This window comes from Poromitra crassiceps (assembly GCF_964638095.1).
Source record: "Poromitra crassiceps genome assembly, chromosome: 12".
In the NCBI taxonomy this organism is placed as follows: Eukaryota; Metazoa; Chordata; class Actinopteri; order Beryciformes; family Melamphaidae; genus Poromitra; species Poromitra crassiceps.
Window position 1 is genome coordinate 5,085,385 of NC_139632.1, and position 19,037 is coordinate 5,104,421.

The window sequence follows — 19,037 nt, forward strand, 5'->3', positions numbered from 1 at the left end:
AGAGTGTGCACACTTTACTCTACTCTACTTTTTTAATTTGAGTGTGTCATTTTTGTAGTTTTTTGTAGTGGGATGTGTGTGTTTTTCTCTGTTGAGTCGAGTGGGTTCAAACTTGAGCATCGTCGGTCTGTGAGCATTTCATTGTCTGCCCAGCAATACAGTTGATTTTGTTTAAACGCGGTGAAACGATTTGAAATGAGGACGGTGATCCGTGCGCATATGTTTCAAATGCAGTTTGACATAATGTGTGAGCTCCTATATCTTTTATCATGGAAATGAATAAAGATGTTGTTTTTTTATCTATAGGTTGTGTGTCTGTGATCTTTTTCGGAGCTATATGGCTGTTATTGCTTCTATCCTATAATTTAAGCAATAGATCACGACAGGCCGTGGTATATGCTCATTATACCAAACCTAAGGGTCGTCGGGCAAAAACACCCTTAGGTGTGGTATAATTAGGGGCTGTGCAATAACATCGATACAGCAATATATCGCGATATGTTTTCCCGCAATACTGTATTGATATTTCAGACAAATATCGTGATATATCGCCATGTCGATTTTTTACACAGCCATGTGTTCAGTGACACAATAAAATACTTTTTCTTTCACTGCGTTTAGTAACACACTCAACACTCCATAGTTTTGACCCAATTTGTCCACTAAGTTATCAATATAAAGTGATGTACATATTATTACACTACCTGGGTTGGTACACTGTGTGTTGTATTTGAGGCTGATTCGGGCTGAAACTTTCAGGGGGTGTAAAGAGCACACGTGCTGGTGACCTGATGGAGCCTGATTTTTTAATTAGGGCAGATGAATTGCTCTAAGGCTGATTGCCCTTTATTTAGATAGGACAGTAGGCAGCCAGGAAAGGTGGGGAGAGAGACAGAGGGGATGACATGCAGCAAAGGACCTCCGGTTGGATTCGAACACAAATGGATATATTGCCTCTGTGCAAGACTTCAGCATAACACTGGACCACTGTAGGGGGACCCCCCGATTGCAACCGGGTATTTCGCACACTGGTCCTCAATGTTGCTAGCCTTCTATAGTTGTATTGTTTTAGTTTTAATCCAGGTTTAAACATCAGAGGTTCACAGTTTCATCAGTCATTTAATTCAAGCATTGCTAGCCTTCTTGTGTAGACAGCTAGCATACAGTGAGTCCAAAGTTACAAAACATGAACTGCTATGAGATTCATATTTGACTGCAGGAAGAGGCGGAGCAACACGGCAGAGACAGGTGTGTTTGAAGGTGACATAAAGTCAAACTGAAAGTAGGCTAACTCAGAGCGACAGCACTGCTGCAGTCGACAAGTCTCTGTCTTTCTCTGGAAAGAATAATAAGCTGAAGATCATCAGGCCTTCCTCAACAATACAGCAGTCTTAGACATACATAGGTGAGTACAGCAGATAATATTTACTGTTTAAACCACTGAGATATATATGTCGATGGTTTAAACCGAGAGCAGTGACACATAATTGAGCTGTATCCAGATATGGTTTCCCTGTTGTCATTTTACACTGATACTTGTCAAAATGATGTTTTTAGCTTAGTGCAATTTAACTACACTAAAAACCACATTTGATAATATTATGATAAGTATCTTTGATGTTTTCTCAAAAGAAATATGTGTTACAGTATTGTTATTTAACACTTTCACTTTTGGTCTCAGTGTCTAGATATGTCAGCTGCCAGCAATCTTCAATCTGAAAATCAGTTTCTGTGCTCCATCTGTCTGGGTGTGTTCACTGATCCAGTCTCCATACCATGTGGTCACAACTTCTGCAAGGACTGCATCACACTGTATTGGGATGTTTGTGTCCAGTGCCAGTGCCCCATGTGTAATAAGCTTTTTCACAGAAGACCCGAGCTGCATGTCAATACTTTCATATCTGAGATGGCTGCTCAGTTCAGAAAGTCAACTCAGATGAAAGCCATCAGCAACCCAGAGTTGAGACCAGATATGGGCCAAGAAGTTCCCTGTGACGTCTGCACTGGGACCAAACTGAAGGCCCAGAAGTCCTGCCTGGTGTGTCTGGCCTCCTACTGTGAGACTCACCTGGAGCCTCATCAGAAAAACACAAGCCTGAAAAAACACACGCTGATCAATCCTGTGGAGAACCTGTTAGACAGGATGTGTAAAGAGCATGATAAACCACTGGAGCTGTTCTGCAAGACGGACCAGTTGTGTGTGTGTCTGCACTGCACTGCTGTAGGCCACAAGTCACATGACATTGTTCCTCTGAAAGAAGAATGTGAAGTTAAGAAGTCTGAGCTGGAGAAGACAGAGGCTGAAATTCAGCTGAAGATCCAGGAGAGACGACTGAAGATTCAGGAGATCAAACACACGGTGGAGCTCAGCAAGGAAGATGCAGACAGAGAGATAGCAGATGGTGTGCGGGTCTTGACTGCTCTGAGGCAGTCTGTGGAGAGAGGCCAGGCTGAGCTCATTGAGACGATTGAGGAGAAGCAGAAAACAACAGAGAAACAGGCTGAAAGCTTCGTCGAAGAGCTGGAACAGGAAATCTCTGAGCTGATGAAGAGAAGCGCTGAGGTGGAGCAGCTCTCACACACTGAAGACCACCTCCACCTCCTCCAAAGCTTCTCATCCCTGAACACTCCTCCACACACCAAGGACTGGACAGAGGTCAGTGTCCATCGCTCCTCATATGAGGGGACTGTGAGGAGAGCTGTGGCTCAGCTGGAGGAGACTCTCAGGAAAGAGATGGAGAAGCTGCTTGAGGCTGAGCTGAAGAGGGTCCAGCAGTATGCAGTGGATGTGACTCTGGATCCTGATACAGCACACGCCGAGCTCATCCTGTCTGATGATGGGAAACAAGTACATCATGGTGATGTAAAGAAGAATCTCCCAGACAACCCAGATAGATTTTCTCAACATGCCCTGGTTTTAGGAAAGCAGAGCTTCTCTTCAGGAAGGTTTTACTACGAGGTTCAGGTTAAAGGGAAGACTATGTGGACTTTAGGAGTGGCCAGAGGGTCAATGAACAGGAAGGGACACATCACACTGGGCCCAGTGCAGGGCTTCTGGACTATATGGATGAGGAATGGAAATGAGTATGCAGCTCTTGCTGGCCCTCCTGTCATCCTCTCTCTGAAAACGAAGCCTCAGAAGGTGGGGGTGTTTGTGGATTATGAGGAGGGTCTGGTCTCCTTTTATGACGTAGATGCTGCAGCTCTTATCTACTCCTTTACTGGCTGCAGCTTCACTGAGAAACTCTACCCATACTTCAGTCCCTGTCATAATGATGATTGTGACAACTCCGCCCCTCTGATCATCTCTCCTGTCAATCACACAGATTAGATTAATCATCAAATGTACACATGGTTTGACTTGCAAGTGCAAACAAACACTTTGACTTGTCTTAGATACATTTGTTCTTTCAGCTTAGCTCTCCACTGAGAGGAGAAGACAAACTCCCTGTCTGTGGAAAAAAACAATACTACTAATGTATCTTGTCTTCTAATACCTTCTCCTTGGCAAAAAGGATTTACTTTTATCGTGAGAGAGAGAGAAAAAACAGTACAGGTAAAGAAATGTTAAACTTCAGATTCTGGTTAATATGGTAAATTTTGTATTTTTTTTTATATCCTGTTTTTCTTTTATGTGTGATATATACTTGTTGCAGCAAACAGGGAATCATAAAACGTCATTAAATCTAATCACTATTGCAGGAGTGTGAATATTACCAATTTTCTGGTTTCATTGTAACATGTCCAGGGGATTAACAAAAAGGTGATTACTCTCATAGCAGTGTATATATACTGAGCATTTTAATAATAGACAATTACTAAAGAGCAATTGATTGAAAAACAGAATTCTGCAATCTACTGTACTGTATGTTTACTGAAATAAATAAAACCCAATAGAAAGAGCTTGTATGGTTACATGACTCTTATCTTCCTGCATAGGCTACTTAATTTATTTGATGTTTGACTACTATGCCCTCTACTGAGTGCCCTCTAGTTTGCTCTATTGTTTTTAACACATGGGCAGGTAGCCAGCTGCTTCTTTTCACCTGACGGGGAGCTTCACCGGTAGGACGTAGCACGTGGGAGATTCACGCTATTCCCACCAGTTCCCTTCCACCCCGACCAGGCGCCCTGACTGTCCAGCTAGTGCAGCGACCAGTACTAGTTTGCTCTGTATTGACTGCCATTCCACACTGCAAACTGAATGATTCTCAATTCTCTCAATCATCTGCCACACCCCTTTTCGCTTACCTCTGAAAATGTTTGACATTTCAAAGGAGAGGCCTGTAGTAGGACAGTCTCAGGCCTAAAGTCCATGCAGGTGTGGTAACTGTTTGGATTAAAAACAGTCTCTCATTGGACCAGGTCCACCAGGAGGTGGGGAATTCCCTATGACATCACTAAACACATGTAAATGATATACAGGGATTGGGGAACATGCATAGGAAGAGAGATAATAAATACAGCACACTGATACTGTGAAGAACATTGGGAAATTCTCTTAACATCATCCAGAGAGGTCAAAGGTGTCCATGTGATCATTTACAACAGTGACAGAAAACATAACGCATAAGACACTTTATTTGTCATTGTAGGCATATAACAAAGGGTACAAACAAGATTGAGTTGAGTTGAGTTGAGTTGAGAAAACTTTATTTATCCCCGGGGGGCAATTCAGTTTCTACAGTTCATCACCGTTGCAAGTAAACATATTGTATTTCATTTCGGTCACAAAATACAAAAATACATACATACACAAGGGAAATAGGAAAGAAGCTCAGTGTGATCAGAACCGAGATAGTGCATTTGGTTCCCCGTGTCCCTCAGCGTACATGGATCTGAGCCGCAAGGGTGCATGGACGCAACATTGTTTATACACATGTAAAGTGCATAGGGTGCATCTGTAAACAGTTGGTTTTAGAAATACATAAAAAATAAATAAAGTAAAAAAATAAAAAGTAAGATAAAAGTAAAGGAATTTGCATACAAAAAAAAGTGCAAATGCTACGATACACAGTCAGTGCAGTTTTCTACTTCTCTGCATTTAACAGCCGAATGTGTTGATGATAAAAGCTTAGGCTATTGCATAAGTTGGATGTTAAATAATAAAGTGTTGGCATGCAAGATAACAAGATAAAATCAAGATGATAAAAAGGTATTGCACAACAAGTTAGATGTAGGTAATAAAATGTTGGAGTGCATTAGCAGCAGTTTGGTGGTGGATGGCAGAAGCTAACTCGGTATAGTCTTAAGTCCTCAGCAGCTATGGGAGTGTAGGGGGTGATGGAGGCTACAGCTTTGGGGGAAAAAAGCTCTGATACTTGTTTAATTAGGTGATTGCCCTAATTACCTAATCATGTGATGTCATCAGTGATGATCCCATCAGTGATGTCATAAAGCAGGCGAGGCCATGACGCACAGTGGTCATCAGTGCTGTCATAAGAGCAAGTGAGCCCGCACAGCGGGTGAGCTGCAGGGCGGGCGAGGGAGCAAGTGAGCCCGCACAGCGGTCGAGCTGCGTATGCAAGCTGCAGGACCAGTTCGGTGAGCTGTAGGGCAGGCGAGGCCGCACAGCGGTCGAGCTGCGTATGCAAGCTGCAGGGCCAGCTCGGCGAGTTGTAGGGCGGGGCGAGGCCGCACAGCGGTCGAGCTGCGTATGCAAGCTGCAGGGCCAGCTCGGCGAGTTGTAGGGCGGGGCGAGGCCGCACAGCGGTCGAGCTGCGTATGCAAGCTGCAGGACCAGCTCGGCAAGCTGTAGGGCGGGGCGAGGCCACACAGCGGTCGAGCTGCGTATGCAAGCTGCAGGACCAGCTCGGCGAGCTGTAGGGCAGGCGAGGCCGCACAGCGGTCGAGCTGCGTATGCGAGCTGCAGGGCCAGCTCGGCGAGCTGTAGGGCAGGGCGAGGCCGCACAGCGGTCGAGCCGCGTATGCAAGCTGCAGGGCCAGCTCGGCGAGTTGTAGGGCGGGGCGAGGCACCTGGTTATTTATATTGACGGAATTATGAATAGTGCATATTATTATTCATGAAATAAACTTGGACCTCTTGTTATTCTTAGCTCCAGTGTAGTTATGGCTGATATTTCCCAAGTGTGTCAGGCAAAGCAACGGTGAAGGGAATGCATGCAGCGAGGGAAATGTATGCAAATCCCCTCAGCCACTGTGGCTGACCAAGGACAAATACGCCTTCCTGCCCTGTCCTCTGAGCTCGCTCTCCTCTCTCCTCTCTCCTCTCTCCTCTCTCCTCTCTCCTCTCTCCTCTCTCCTCTCTCCTCTCTCCTCTCTCCTCTCTCCTCTCCTCTCTCCTCTCCTCTCACCACATCATCTGCATCATCTCATCACCTGTGATGCCATGATGCAACACCATTAGGCTCTCAGCGCTCAAGCTTTGAGTTCAGTCGGGTCACCAGCTATGTATGTAGGAGGGAAGTCGCGTAAGCGAGACTACCAGCGATGTTTTCTTTAAAGTCCAATCAATACTGGACAAACTTCCAGCATGTTGTTAGATATCCAACTGATCCAGAAATATAGCTGCAAGCGGCCATGAAGGGGTTTCAAGCCTCTAGGACTACGTGGGCCGCCATCCAAGGACGACTAACCACAGCCAAACCTGCTTAGCTTCCCAGACAAGCTAGCGATGTGATGCAGGAGCTTTGGTGCTGGCACAGGGTGGGAATTTCATCATTTTAGGTGCAAGGCCATTTGGTCTTCTGCGTTGCACAAGACCACGTGCCAGTAAGCCTGCTAAACCAGTCGGTCACGTGAACTCACATTTCATTTTGTTCTTCCTTCCCGTCTGGCCTGAAGCCTTCACCCAGTCTCTGCAGTGGGCAGAAGTTGGGCGGGTGTACTTGCCTTGACAGACAACTCCTTCAGCCAATCAGCGTTGGATCCATTCAAACCCAAATCCACTCGGGAGAACGGTCATTGTGACCTCTCGAACGCCATTTTCAAGCTTGTTAACGCGATATCTCAGGAATGCCTTGAAGGAGTTTCATCAAATTTGCCTCAAACATCGACTTGGACTCAAGGATGAACTGATTAGATTTGGATGGTTAAAGGTCAAAGTTCAAGTTCACTGTGACCTCACACACCCAACTTCCAAGCTCTGTAACGCAACATCTCAGGAGCGCCTTGATGGAATTTCTTCCAATTTGCCTCAAATGGCGATTTGGACTCAATAATGAACTAATGGCGGAGGCATAAATCCGCGGTGCGGTCGTTCTAGTTTTGGGGGGGGCATGTTTGCCTTTATTTAGATAGGACAGTAGGCAGCCAGGAAAGGTGGGGAGATAGACAGAGGGGATGACATGCAGCAAAGGACCTCGGGTTGGATTCGAACCCGCGTCGGCCGCCCGAAAGACCGAGCCTCCATCGTACGTGTGCTACCACGTGAGCACACAAATAGATATATTGCCTCTGTGCAAGACTTCAGCATAACACTGGGCCACTGTAGGGGGACCCCCCGATTGCAACCGGGTATTTCGCACACTGGTCCTCAATGTTGCTAGCCTTCTATAGTTGTATTGTTTTAGTTTTTATCCAGGTTTAAACATCAGAGGTTCACAGTTTCATCAGTCATTTAATTCAAGCATTGCTAGCCTTCTTGTGTAGACAGCTAGCATACAGTGAGTCCAAAGTTACAAAACATGAACTGCTATGAGATTCATATTTAACTGCAGGAAGAGGCGGAGCAACACGGCAGAGACAGGTGTGTTTGAAGGTGACATAAAGTCAAACTGAAAGTAGGCTAACTCAGAGCGACAGCACTGCTGCAGTCGACAAGTCTCTGTCTTTCTCTGGAAAGAATAATAAGCTGAAGATCAACAAGCCTTCCTCAACAATACAGCAGTCTTAGACATACATAGGTGAGTACAGCAGATAATATTTACTGTTTAAACCACTGAGATATATATGTCGATGGTTTAAACCGAGAGCAGTGACACATAATTGAGCTGTATCCAGATAGGTTTCCCTGTTGTCATTTTACACTGATACTTGTCAAAATGATGTTTTCAGATTAGTGCAATTTAACTACACTAAAAATGACATTTGATAATATTATGATAAGTAACTTTGATGTTTTCTCAAAAGAAATATGTGTTACAGTATTGTTATTTAACACTTTCACTTTTGGTCTCGGTGTCTAGATATGTCAGCTGCCAGCAATCTTCAATCTGAAGATCAGTTTCTGTGCTCCATCTGTCTGGGTGTGTTCACTGATCCAGTCTCCATACCATGTGGACACAACTTCTGCGAGAACTGTATCACACAGTCCTGGGATGTTAGTGTCCAGTGCCAGTGTCCCATGTGTAAAAAGCTTTTTCACAGAAGACCCGAGCTGCATGTCAACACCTTCATATCTGATTTGGCTGCTCAGTTCAGAAAGTCAACTCAGATGAAAGCCAGCAGCAACCCACAGTTGAGACCAGATATGGGCCAAGAAGTTCCCTGTGACGTCTGCACTGGGACCAAACTGAAGGCCCAGAAGTCCTGCCTGGTGTGTCTGGCCTCCTACTGTGAGACTCACCTTGAGCCTCATAAAAAAATTACGGGCCTGAGAAAACACAAACTGATTGATCCTGTGGAGAACCCGGAAGACAGGGTGTGTAAAGAGCATGATAAACTACTGGAGCTGTTCTGCAAGACGGACCAGATTTGTGTGTGTCTGCACTGCACTGCTGTAGGCCACAAGTTACATGACATTGTTCCTCTGAAAGATGAATGTGAAGTTAAGAAGTCTGAGCTGGGGAAGACAGAGGCTGAAATTCAGCAGAAGATCCAGGAGAGACGACTGAAGATTCAGGAGATCAAACACACGGTGGAGCTCAGCAAGGAGGATGCAGACAGAGAGATAGCAGACGGTGTGCAGGTCTTCACTGCTCTGAGGCAGTCTGTGGAGAGAGGCCAGGCTGAGCTCATTGAGACGATTGAGGAGAAGCAGAAAACAACAGAGAAACAGGCTGAAAGCTTCGTCGAAGAGCTGGAACAGGAAATCTCTGAGCTGATGAAGAGAAGCGCTGAGGTGGAGCAGCTCTCCCACACTGAAGACCACCTCCACCTCCTCCAAAGCTTCTCATCCCTGAACACCCCTCTACACACCAAGGACTGGACAGAGGTCAGTGTCCATCGCTCCTCATATGAGGGGACTGTGAAGAGAGCTGTGGCTCAGCTGGAGGAGACTCTCAGGAAAGAGATGGAGAAGCTGCTTGAGGCTGAGCTGAAGAGGGTCCAGCAGTATGCAGTGGATGTGACTCTGGATCCTGATACAGCAAACGCCTGGCTCATCCTGTCTGATGATGGGAAACAAGTACATGATAGTGATGTAGAGAAGAATCTCCCAGCCAACCCAGAGAGATTTTCTAAACATGCCCAGGTTTTAGGAAAGCAGAGCTTCTCTTCAGGAAGGTTTTACTACGAGGTCCAGGTTAAAGGGAAGTCTAAGTGGGATGTAGGAGTGGCCAGAGGGTCGATCAACAGGAAGGGAAGCAACATACTGAGCCCACAGAATGGCTTCTGGACTATATGGTTGAGGAATGGAAATGAGTACAAAGCTCTCGCTGACCCTCGTCTCCACCTCTCTCTGAAAACGAAGCCTCAGAAGGTGGGGGTGTTTGTGGATTATGAGGAGGGTCTGGTCTCCTTTTATGATGTAGATGCTGCAGCTCTTATCTACTCCTTTACTGGCTGCAGCTTCACTGAGAAACTCTACCCATACTTCGGTCCCTGTTTTAATGATGGTGGTAAAAACTCCGCCCCTCTGATCATCTCTCCTGTCAATCACACAGATTAGACTAATCATCAAATGTACACATGCTTTGACTTGCAAGTGCAAACACTTTGACTTGTCTTAGATACATTTGTTCTTTCAGCTTAGCTCTTCACTGAGAGGAGAAGACAAACTCCCTGTCTGTGGAAAAAACAGTAACTACTAATGTATCTTGTCTTCTAATACCTTCTCCTTGGCAAAAATGATTTAGTTTTATCGTGAGAGAGAGAAAAAACAGTACAGGTAAAGAAATGTTAAACTTCAGATTCTGGTTAATATGGTAAATCTTGTGTTTTTTTATATCCTGTTTTTCTTTTATGTGTGATATATACTTGTTGCAGCAAACACAGGGAATCATAAAACGTCATTGAATCTAATCACTATTGCAGGAGTGTGAATATTACCAATTTTCTGGTTTCATTGTAACATGTCCAGGGGATGAACTATAAGGTGATTACTCTCATAGCAGTGTATATATACTGAGCATTTTAATAATAGACAATTACTAAAGAGCATTTGATTGAAAAACAGAATTCTGCAATCTACTGTACTGTATGTTTACTGAAATAAATAAAACCCAATAGAAAGAGCTTGTATGGTTACATGACTCTTATCTTCCTGCATAGGCTACTTAATTTATTTGATGTTTGACTACTATGCCCTCTACTGAGTGCCCTCTAGTTTGCTCTATTGTTTTTAACACATTGGCAGGTAGCCAGCTGCTTCTTTTCACCTGACGGGGAGCTTCACCGGTAGGACGTAGCACGTGGGGGATTCACGCTATTCCCACCAGTTCCCTTCCACCCCGACCAGGCGCCCTGCCCTGACTGTCCAGCTAGTGCAGCGACCAGTACTAGTTTGCTCTTGACTGCCATTCCACACTGCAAACTTAATGATTCTCAATTCTCTCAATCATCTGCCACACCCCTTTTCGCTTACCTCTGAAAATGTTTGACATTTCAAAGGAGAGGCCTGTAGTAGGACAGTCTCAGGCCTAAAGTCCATGCAGGTGTGGTAACCGTTTGGATTAAAAACAGTCTCTCATTGGACCAGGTCCACCAGGAGGCGGGGAATTCCCTATGACATCACTAAACACATGTAAATGATATACAGGGATTGGGGAACATGCAGAGGAAGATATAATAAATACAGCACACTGATACTGTGAAGAACATTGGGAAATTCTCTTTCCATCATCCAGTGAGGTCAAAGGTGTCCATGTGATCATTTACAACAGTGACAGAAAACATAACGCATAAGACACTTTATTGGTCATTGTAGGCATAAAACGAAAAGGTAAAACAAGATGATAAAAGGTTAGCCTATTGCATAAGTTAGATGTTAAATAATAAAGTGTTGGCATGCAAGATGACAAGATAAAATCAAGATAAAAAAAAAGGTATTGCACAACAAGTTAGATGTAGGTAATAAAATGTTGGAGTGCATTAGCAGCAGTTTGGTGGTGGATGGCAGAAGCTAACTCAGTATAGTCTTAAGTCCTCAGCAGCTATGGGAGTGTAGGGGGTGATGGAGGCTACAGCTTTGGGGGAAAAAAGCTCTGATACTTGTTTAATTAGGTGATTGCCCTAATTACCTAATCATGTGATGTCATCAGTGATGATGCCATCAGTGATGTCATAAAGCAGGCGAGGCCGTGACGCACAGTGGTCATCAGTGCTGTCATAAGAGCAAGTGAGCCCACACAGCGGGTGAGCTGCAGGGCGGGGCGAGGGAGCAAGTGAGCCCGCACAGCGGTCGAGCTGCGTATGCAAGCTGCAGGGCCAGCTCGGCGAGCTGTAGGGCGGGGCGAGGCCGCACAGCGGTCGAGCTGCGTATGCAAGCTGCAGGGCCAGCTCGGCGAGTTGTAGGGCGGGGCGAGGCCGCGCTAGCGAGCCGCCTGGTTATTTATATATAACGGTGAAGGGAATGCATGCAGCATGCAGCATGCAGCGAGGGAAATGTATGCAAATCCCCTCAGCCACTGTGGCTGACCAAGGACAAACATGCCTTCCTGCCCTGTCCTCTGAGCTTGCTCTCCTCTCTCCTCTCACCACATCATCTGCATCATCTCATCACCTGTGATGCCATGATGCAACCATTAGGCTCTCAGCGCTCAAGGTTTGAGTTCAGTCGGGTGACCAGCTATGTACTGTATGTAGGAGCGAAGTCGGGCAAGCGAGACTACCAGCTATGTTTTCTTTAAAGTCCAATCAATACTGGACAAACTTCCAGCATGTTGTTAGATATCCAACTGATCCAGAAATATAGCTGCAAGCGGCCATGAAGGGGTTCCAAGCCTCTAGGACTACGTGGGCCGCCATCCAAGGACGACTAACCACAGCCAAACCTGCTTAGCTTCCCAGGCAAACTAGCGATGTGATGCAGGAGCTTTGGTGCTGCCTGGCTGGCACAGGGTGGGAATTTCATCATTTTAGGGGCAAGGCCATTTGGTCTTCTGCGTTGCACAAGACCACATGCCAGTAGCCTGCTAAACCAGTCGGTCACGTGAACTCACATTTCATTTTGTTCTTCCTTCCCGTCTGGCCTGAAGCCTTCACCCAGTCTTTGCAGTGGGCGGAAGTTGGGCGGGTGTACTTGCCTTGACAGACAACTCCTTCAGCCAATCAGCGTTGGATCCATTCAAACCCAAGTCCACTCGGGAGAACGGTCATTGTGACCTCTCGAACGCCATTTTCAAGCTTGTTAACGCGATATCTCAGGAATGCCTTGACGGAGTTTCATCAAATTTGCCTCAAACATCGACTTGGACTCAAGGATGAACTGATTAGATTTGGATGGTTAAAGGTCAAAGTTCAAGTTCACTGTGACCTCACACACCCAACTTCCAAGCTCTGTAACGCAACATCTCAGGAGTGCCTTGACGGAATTTCTTCCAATTTGCCTCAAATGGGGATTTGGACTCAATAATGAACTAATGGCGGAGGCATAAATCCACGGTGCGGTCGTTCTATTTTGGGGGGGGGGGGGGGGGGGGGCATGTTTGCCTTTATTTAGATAGGACAGTAGGCAGCCAGGAAAGGTGGGGAGATAGACAGAGGGGATGACATGCAGCAAAGGACCTCGGGTTGGATTCGAACCCGCGTCGGCCGCCCCGAAAGACCGAGCCTCCATCGTACGTGTGCTACCACGTGAGCACACAAATAGATATATGGCCTCTGTGCAAGACTTCAGCATAACACTGGGCCACTGTAGGAGGACCCCCCGATTGCAACCGGGTATTTCGCACACTGGTCCTCAATGTTGCTAGCCTTGTATAGTTGTATTGTTTTATTTTTAATCCAGGTTTAAACATCAGAGGTTCACAGTTTCATCAGTCATTTAATTCAAGCATTGCTAGCCTTCTTGTGTAGACAGCTAGCATACAGTGAGTCCAAAGTTACAAAACATTAACTGCTATGAGATTAATATTTAACTGCAGGAAGAGGCGGAGCAACACGGCAGAGACAGGTGTGTTTGAAGGTGACATAAAGTCAAACTGAAAGTAGGCTAACTCAGAGCGATAGCACTGCTGCAGTCGACAAGTCTCTGTCTTTCTCTGGAAAGAATAATAAACTGAAGATCATCAGGCCTTCCTCAACAATACAGCAGTCTTAGACATAGATAGGTGAGTACAGCAGATAATATTTACTGTTTAAACCACTGAGATATATATGTCGATGGTTTAAACCGAGAGCAGTGACACATAATTGAGCTGTATCCAGATAGGTTTCCCTGTTGTCATTTTACACTGATACTTGTCAAAATGATGTTTTCAGCTTAGTGCAATTTAACTACACTAAAAATGACATTTGATAATATTATGATAAGTAACTTTGATGTTTTCTCAAAAGAAATATGTGTTACAGTATTGTTATTTAAAACTTTCACTTTTGGTCTCAGTGTCTAGATATGTCAGCTGCCAGCAATCTTCAATCTGAAGATCAGTTTCTGTGCTCCATCTGTCTGGGTGTGTTCATTGATCCAGTCTCCATACCATGTGGTCACAACTTCTGCAAGAACTGTATCACACAGTCCTGGGATGTTAGTGTCCAGTGCCAGTGTCCGGTGTGTAAAAAGCTTTTTCACAGAAGACCCGAGCTGCAGGTCAATACCTTCATATCTGAGATGGCTGCTCAGTTCAGAAAGTCAGCTCAGATTAAAACCAGCAGCAACCCAGAGTTGAGACCACATATGGGCCAAGAAGTTCCCTGTGACGTCTGCACTGGGACCAAACTGAAGGCCCTGAAGTCCTGCCTGGTGTGTCTGGCCTCCTACTGTGAGACTCACCTGGAGCTTCATAAAAAAATGGCGGGCCTGAAAAAACACAAACTGATTGATCCTGTGGAGAACCTGGAAGACAGGGTGTGTAAAGAGCATGATAAACCACTGGAGCTGTTCTGCAAGACGGACCAGATGTGTGTGTGTCTGCACTGCACTGCTGTAGGCCACAAGTTACATGACATTGTTCCTCTGAAAGAAGAATGTGAAGTTAAGAAGTCTGAGCTGGGGAAGACGGAGGCTGAAATTCAGCTGAAGATCCAGGAGAGACGACTGAAGATTCAGGAGATCAAACACACGGTGGAGCTCAGCAAGGAAGATGCAGACAGAGAGATAGCAGACGGTGTGCGGGTCTTCACTGCTCTGAGGCAGTCTGTGGAGAGAGGCCAGGCTGAGCTCATTGAGACGATTGAGGAGAAGCAGAAAACAAAAGAGAAACAGGCTCAAAGCTTCATCGAAGAGCTGGAACAGGAAATCTCTGAGCTGATGAAGAGAAGCGCTGAGGTGGAGCAGCTCTCACGCACTGAAGACCACCTCCACCTCCTCCAAAGCTTCTCATCCCTGAACACTCCTCCACACACCAAGGACTGGACAGAGGTCAGTGTCCATCGCTCCTCATATGAGGGGACTGTGAAGAGAGCTGTGGTTCAGCTGGAGGAGACTCTCAGGAAAGAGATGGAGAAGCTGCTTGAGGCTGAGCTGAAGAGGGTCCAGCAGTTTGCAGTGGCTGTGACTCTGGATCCTGATACAGCAAGCACCTGGCTCATCCTGTCTGATGATGGGAAACAAGTACATGATGGTGAATCCTCACAAAACCCATGTTTTCAACATGCCCAGGTTTTAGGAAAGCAGAGCTTCTCTTCAGGAAGGTTTTACTACGAGGTTCAGGTTAAAGGGAAGCCTGATTGGGAGGTAGGAGTGGCCAGAGGGTCGATCAACAGGAAGGCACCAAACCAGAATCAGAAACAGAAATACTTTAAGGACCCCCCGGGGGAAATTGGGAACCAAGTAGGCACAGAGAAAGGCTCCTGGACTATATGGTTGAGGAATGGAAATGTGTACAAAGCTGATGCTGACCCTGATGTCCTCCTCTCTCTGAAGACGAAGCCTCAGAAGGTGGGGGTGTTTGTGGATTATGAGGAGGGTCTGGTCTCCTTTTATGATGTAGATGCTGCAGCTCTGATCTACTCCTTTACTGGCTGCAGCTTCACTGAGAAACTCTACCCATACTTCAGTCCCGGTGACAACTCCGCCCCTCTGATCATCTCTCCTGTCAATCACACAGATTAGACTAATCATCAAATGTACACATGATTTGACTTGCAAGTGCAAACAAACACTTTGACTTGTCTTAGATACATTTGTTCTTGTCTCAGCTCTCCACTGAGAGGAGAAGACAAAACAACAATGGAAAAAAAACAGTACTATTAATGTATCTTGTCTTCTAATACCTTCTCCTTGGCAAAAATGATTTAGTTTTATCGTGAGAGAGAGAAAAAACAGTACAGGTAAAGAAATATTAAACTTCAGATTCTGGTTAATATGGTAAATGTTGTATTTTTTTATATCCTGTTTTTCTTTTATGTGTGATATATACTTGTTGCAGCAAACACAGGGAATCATAAAACGTCATTAAATCTAATCACTATTGCAGGAGTGTGAATATTACCAATTTTCTGGTTTCCTTGTAACATGTCCAGGGGATGAACAAAAAGGTGATTACTCTCATAGCAGTGTATATATACTGAGCATTTTAATAATAGACAATTACTAAAGAGCATTTGATTGAAAAACAGAATTCTGCAATCTACTGTACTGTATGTTTACTGAAATAAATAAAACCCAATAGAAAGAGCTTGTATGGTTACATGACTCTTATCTTCCTGCATAGGCCACTTAATTTATTTGATGTTTGACTACTATGCCCTCTACTGAGTGCCCTCTAGTTTGCTCTGTATTGTTTTTCTGATTTTTCCCCATTTTCTCCCCAATTATACTTGGTCAATTTATCCCCATGCTGCCCTATTGGCTGCCCCGGTCGCTGCTCCACCCTCTGCCGATCTGGGAAGAGCCAAGACTAGCACCATGCTTCCTCCAACACATGGGCAGGTAGCCAGCTGCTTCTTTTCACCTGGTGGGGAGCTTCACCGGTAGCACGTAGCACGTGGGAGAATCACGCTATTCCCACCAGTTCCCTTCCACCCCGACCAGGCGCCCTGACTGTCCAGCTAGTGCAGCGACCAGTACTAGTTTGCTCTGTATTGACTGCCATTCCACACTGCAAACTGAATGATTCTCAATTCTCTCAATCATCTGCCACACCCCTTTTCGCTTACCTCTGAAAATGTTTGACATTTCAAAGGAGAGGCCTGTAGGAGGACAGTCTCAGGCCTAAAGTCCATGCAGGTGTGGTAACCGTTTGGATTAAAAACAGTCTCTCATTGGACCAGGTCCACCAGGAGGCGGGGAATTCCCTATGACATCACTAAACACATGTAAATGATATACAGGGATTGGGGAACATGCATAGGAAGAGAGATAATAAATACAGCACACTGATACTGTGAAGAACATTGAGAATTTCTCTTTCCATCATCCAGAGAGGTCAAAGGTGTCCATGTGATCATTTACAACAGTGACAGAAAACATAACGCATAAGACACTTTATTTGTCATTGTAGGCATATAACGAAAGGGTAAAACAAGATGATAAAAGGTTAGGCTATTGCATAAGTTGGATGTTAAATAATAAAGTGTTGGCATGCAAGATGACAAGATAAAATCAAGATAATAAAAAGGTATTGCACAACAAGTTAGATGTAGGTAATAAAATGTTGGAGTGCATTAGCAGCAGTTTGGTGGTGGATGGCAGAAGCTAACTCAATATAGTCTTAAGTCCTCAGCAGCTATGGGAGTGTAGGGGGTGATGGAGGCTACAGCTTTGGGGGGAAAAAGCTCTGATACTTGTGTAATTAGGTGATTGCCCGAATTACCTAATCATGTGATGTCATCAGTGATGATCCCATCAGTGATGTCATAAAGCAGGCGAGGCCGTGATGCACAGTGGTCATCAGTGCTGTCATAAGAGCAAGTGAGCCCGCACAGCGGGTGAGCTGCATGGCGGGCAAGGGAGCAAGTGAGCCCGCACAGTGGGTGAGCTGCAGGGCGGGCAAGGGAGCAAGTGAGCCCGCACAGCGGTCGAGCTGCGTATGCAAGCTGCAGGGCCAGCTCGGCGAGCTGTAGGGCAGGCGAGGCCGCACAGCGGTCGAGCTGCGTATGCAAGCTGCAGGGCCAGCTCGGCGAGCTGTAGGGCGGGGCGAGCCGCCTGGTTATTTATATTGACGGAATTATGAATAGTGCATATTATTATTCATGAAATAAACTTGGACCTCTTGTTATTCTTAGCTCCAGTGTAGCTATGGCTGAGATATCCCAAGTGTGTCAGGCAAAGCAACGGTGAAGGGAATGCATGCAGCGAGGGAAATGTATGCAAATCCCCTCAGCCACTGTGGCTGACCAAGGACAAACATGCCTTCCTGCCCTGTCCTCTGAGCTCGCTCTCCTCTCTCCTCTCTCCTCTCTCCTCTCTCCTCTCCTCTCTCCTCTCTCCTCTCTCCTCTCTCCTCTCCTCTCACACCATTAGGCTCTCAGCGCTCAAGCTTTGAGTTCAGTCGGGTCACCAGCTATGTATGTCGGAGGCAAGTCGGGTAAGCGAGACTACCAGCTATGTTTTCTTTAAAGTCCAATCAATACTGGACAAACTTCCGGCATGTTGTTAGATATCCAACTGATCCAGAAATATAGCTGCAAGCGGCCGTGAAGGGGTTCCAAGCCTCTAGGACTACGTGGGCCGATATCCAAGGACGACTAACCACAGCCAAACCTGCTTAGCTTCCCAGGCAAGCTAGTGATGTGATGCAGGAGCTTTGGTGCTGCCTGCCTGGCACAGGGTGGGAATTTCATCATTTTAGGGGCAAGGCCATTTGGTCTTCTGCGTTGCACAAGACCACATGCCAGTAGCCTGCTAAACCAGTCGGTCACGTGAACTCACATTTCATTTTGTTCTTCCTTCCCGTCTGGCCTGAAGCCTTCACCCAGTGTTTGCAGTGGGCGGAAGTTGGGCGGGTGTACTTGCCTTGACAGACAACTCCTTCAGCCAATCAGCGTTGGATCCAGTCAAACCCAAATCCACTCGGGAGAACGGCAAAAACATATTTTCTGCAGAGAAACTCCACTGTTGCATACTCCTGTACTTGTTTAATTGTTGTTATTGAGTCTATTTCTGCAATAACTGCACTTTATGGCTGTTTAAACTAGACCACACATGGGCAAAAATGTGGCCCCCAGGGCCGGTCCTGGTCCCTGGACAATCTCAAACCGCAACGTCCTCAAAAGAAAAGAAAAAAACAACCCCCAAAAACGAAATAAAAGGCAGAATGATGTTAATAAATCTCATCTGCTACAGCCATTGGATTTGTATCGCAGTATATATTATATTATATCAGGGGATTAACCGGAGAGAATTATGAATGATGAATAGAAATGATTTGCGTCCAAGCTTTTTGATCAATATAAGCGGTTGATCACTATAAGCGGATTCCACTGCATTTATTTATTTATTTATTTCACTAGGCTTTGTCATCAGATGGTTTCTGAAACAACATTTAAAGCACGAGGGACCAAACGGACGTATTGTCATGCCTGCTGGCTTGTAAGCTGATGTCACTGACTAGTGTGTGCGTGTGTGTTTGTGTGTGTTTGTGTTTGTAAGCTGATGTCACTGGTGTGTGTGTGTGTGTGTGTGTGTTTGTGCCGTTGACATTTTGCTAACATTTGCATTGGGTATCGTGTGTGCATTGAGCTGGATGCTCTTTGTTCATGACTGACTGAACCTTAAGTGATATGTACAGGCTACTGCTACTGTGTCGGTGTGTGCGCGGTGTGTGTGCATGCGTGCACGTGTGTGTGTGTGTGTGTGTGTGTGTGTGTGTGCG

At 45.7% G+C, this 19,037-nt stretch overlaps 2 protein-coding genes across 2 annotated transcripts; both read left to right on the forward strand.

The window, feature by feature from the left end:
• The first annotated feature begins 1,286 nt into the window (after window positions 1-1,286).
• On the forward strand, window positions 1,287-10,339 carry LOC310786999 (uncharacterized protein). The gene is made up of 3 exons (XM_083648322.1): window positions 1,287-1,405; window positions 1,682-3,329; window positions 8,148-10,339. The coding sequence occupies exons 2-3, from the start codon at window positions 1,691-1,693 to the stop codon at window positions 9,788-9,790; spliced, it is 3,282 nt and encodes a 1,093-aa protein (XP_083504448.1). The 5' UTR covers window positions 1,287-1,405; window positions 1,682-1,690; the 3' UTR covers window positions 9,791-10,339.
• A 3,001-nt stretch (window positions 10,340-13,340) lies between these two features.
• LOC310785873 (E3 ubiquitin-protein ligase TRIM21-like) lies at window positions 13,341-15,878 on the forward strand. The gene is made up of 2 exons (XM_083647037.1): window positions 13,341-13,391; window positions 13,667-15,878. Exon 2 carries the CDS (start codon window positions 13,676-13,678, stop codon window positions 15,332-15,334), a length of 1,659 nt encoding a protein of 552 aa, XP_083503163.1. The 5' UTR covers window positions 13,341-13,391; window positions 13,667-13,675; the 3' UTR covers window positions 15,335-15,878.
• Window positions 15,879-19,037: the final 3,159 nt, after the last annotated feature.

Excerpts from the sequence above, each read along its gene's own strand:
- LOC310785873 (XM_083647037.1), top strand. The coding sequence starts at position 13,676 with ATGTCAGCTGCCAGCAATCTTCAATCTGAAGATCAGTTTCTGTGCTCC.
- LOC310786999 (XM_083648322.1), top strand. The coding sequence starts at position 1,691 with ATGTCAGCTGCCAGCAATCTTCAATCTGAAAATCAGTTTCTGTGCTCC. Across the intron at positions 3,330-8,147 it reads TCCTGTCAATCACACAGATT|ATATGTCAGCTGCCAGCAAT; the intron begins AGATTAATCATC and ends CTCGGTGTCTAG.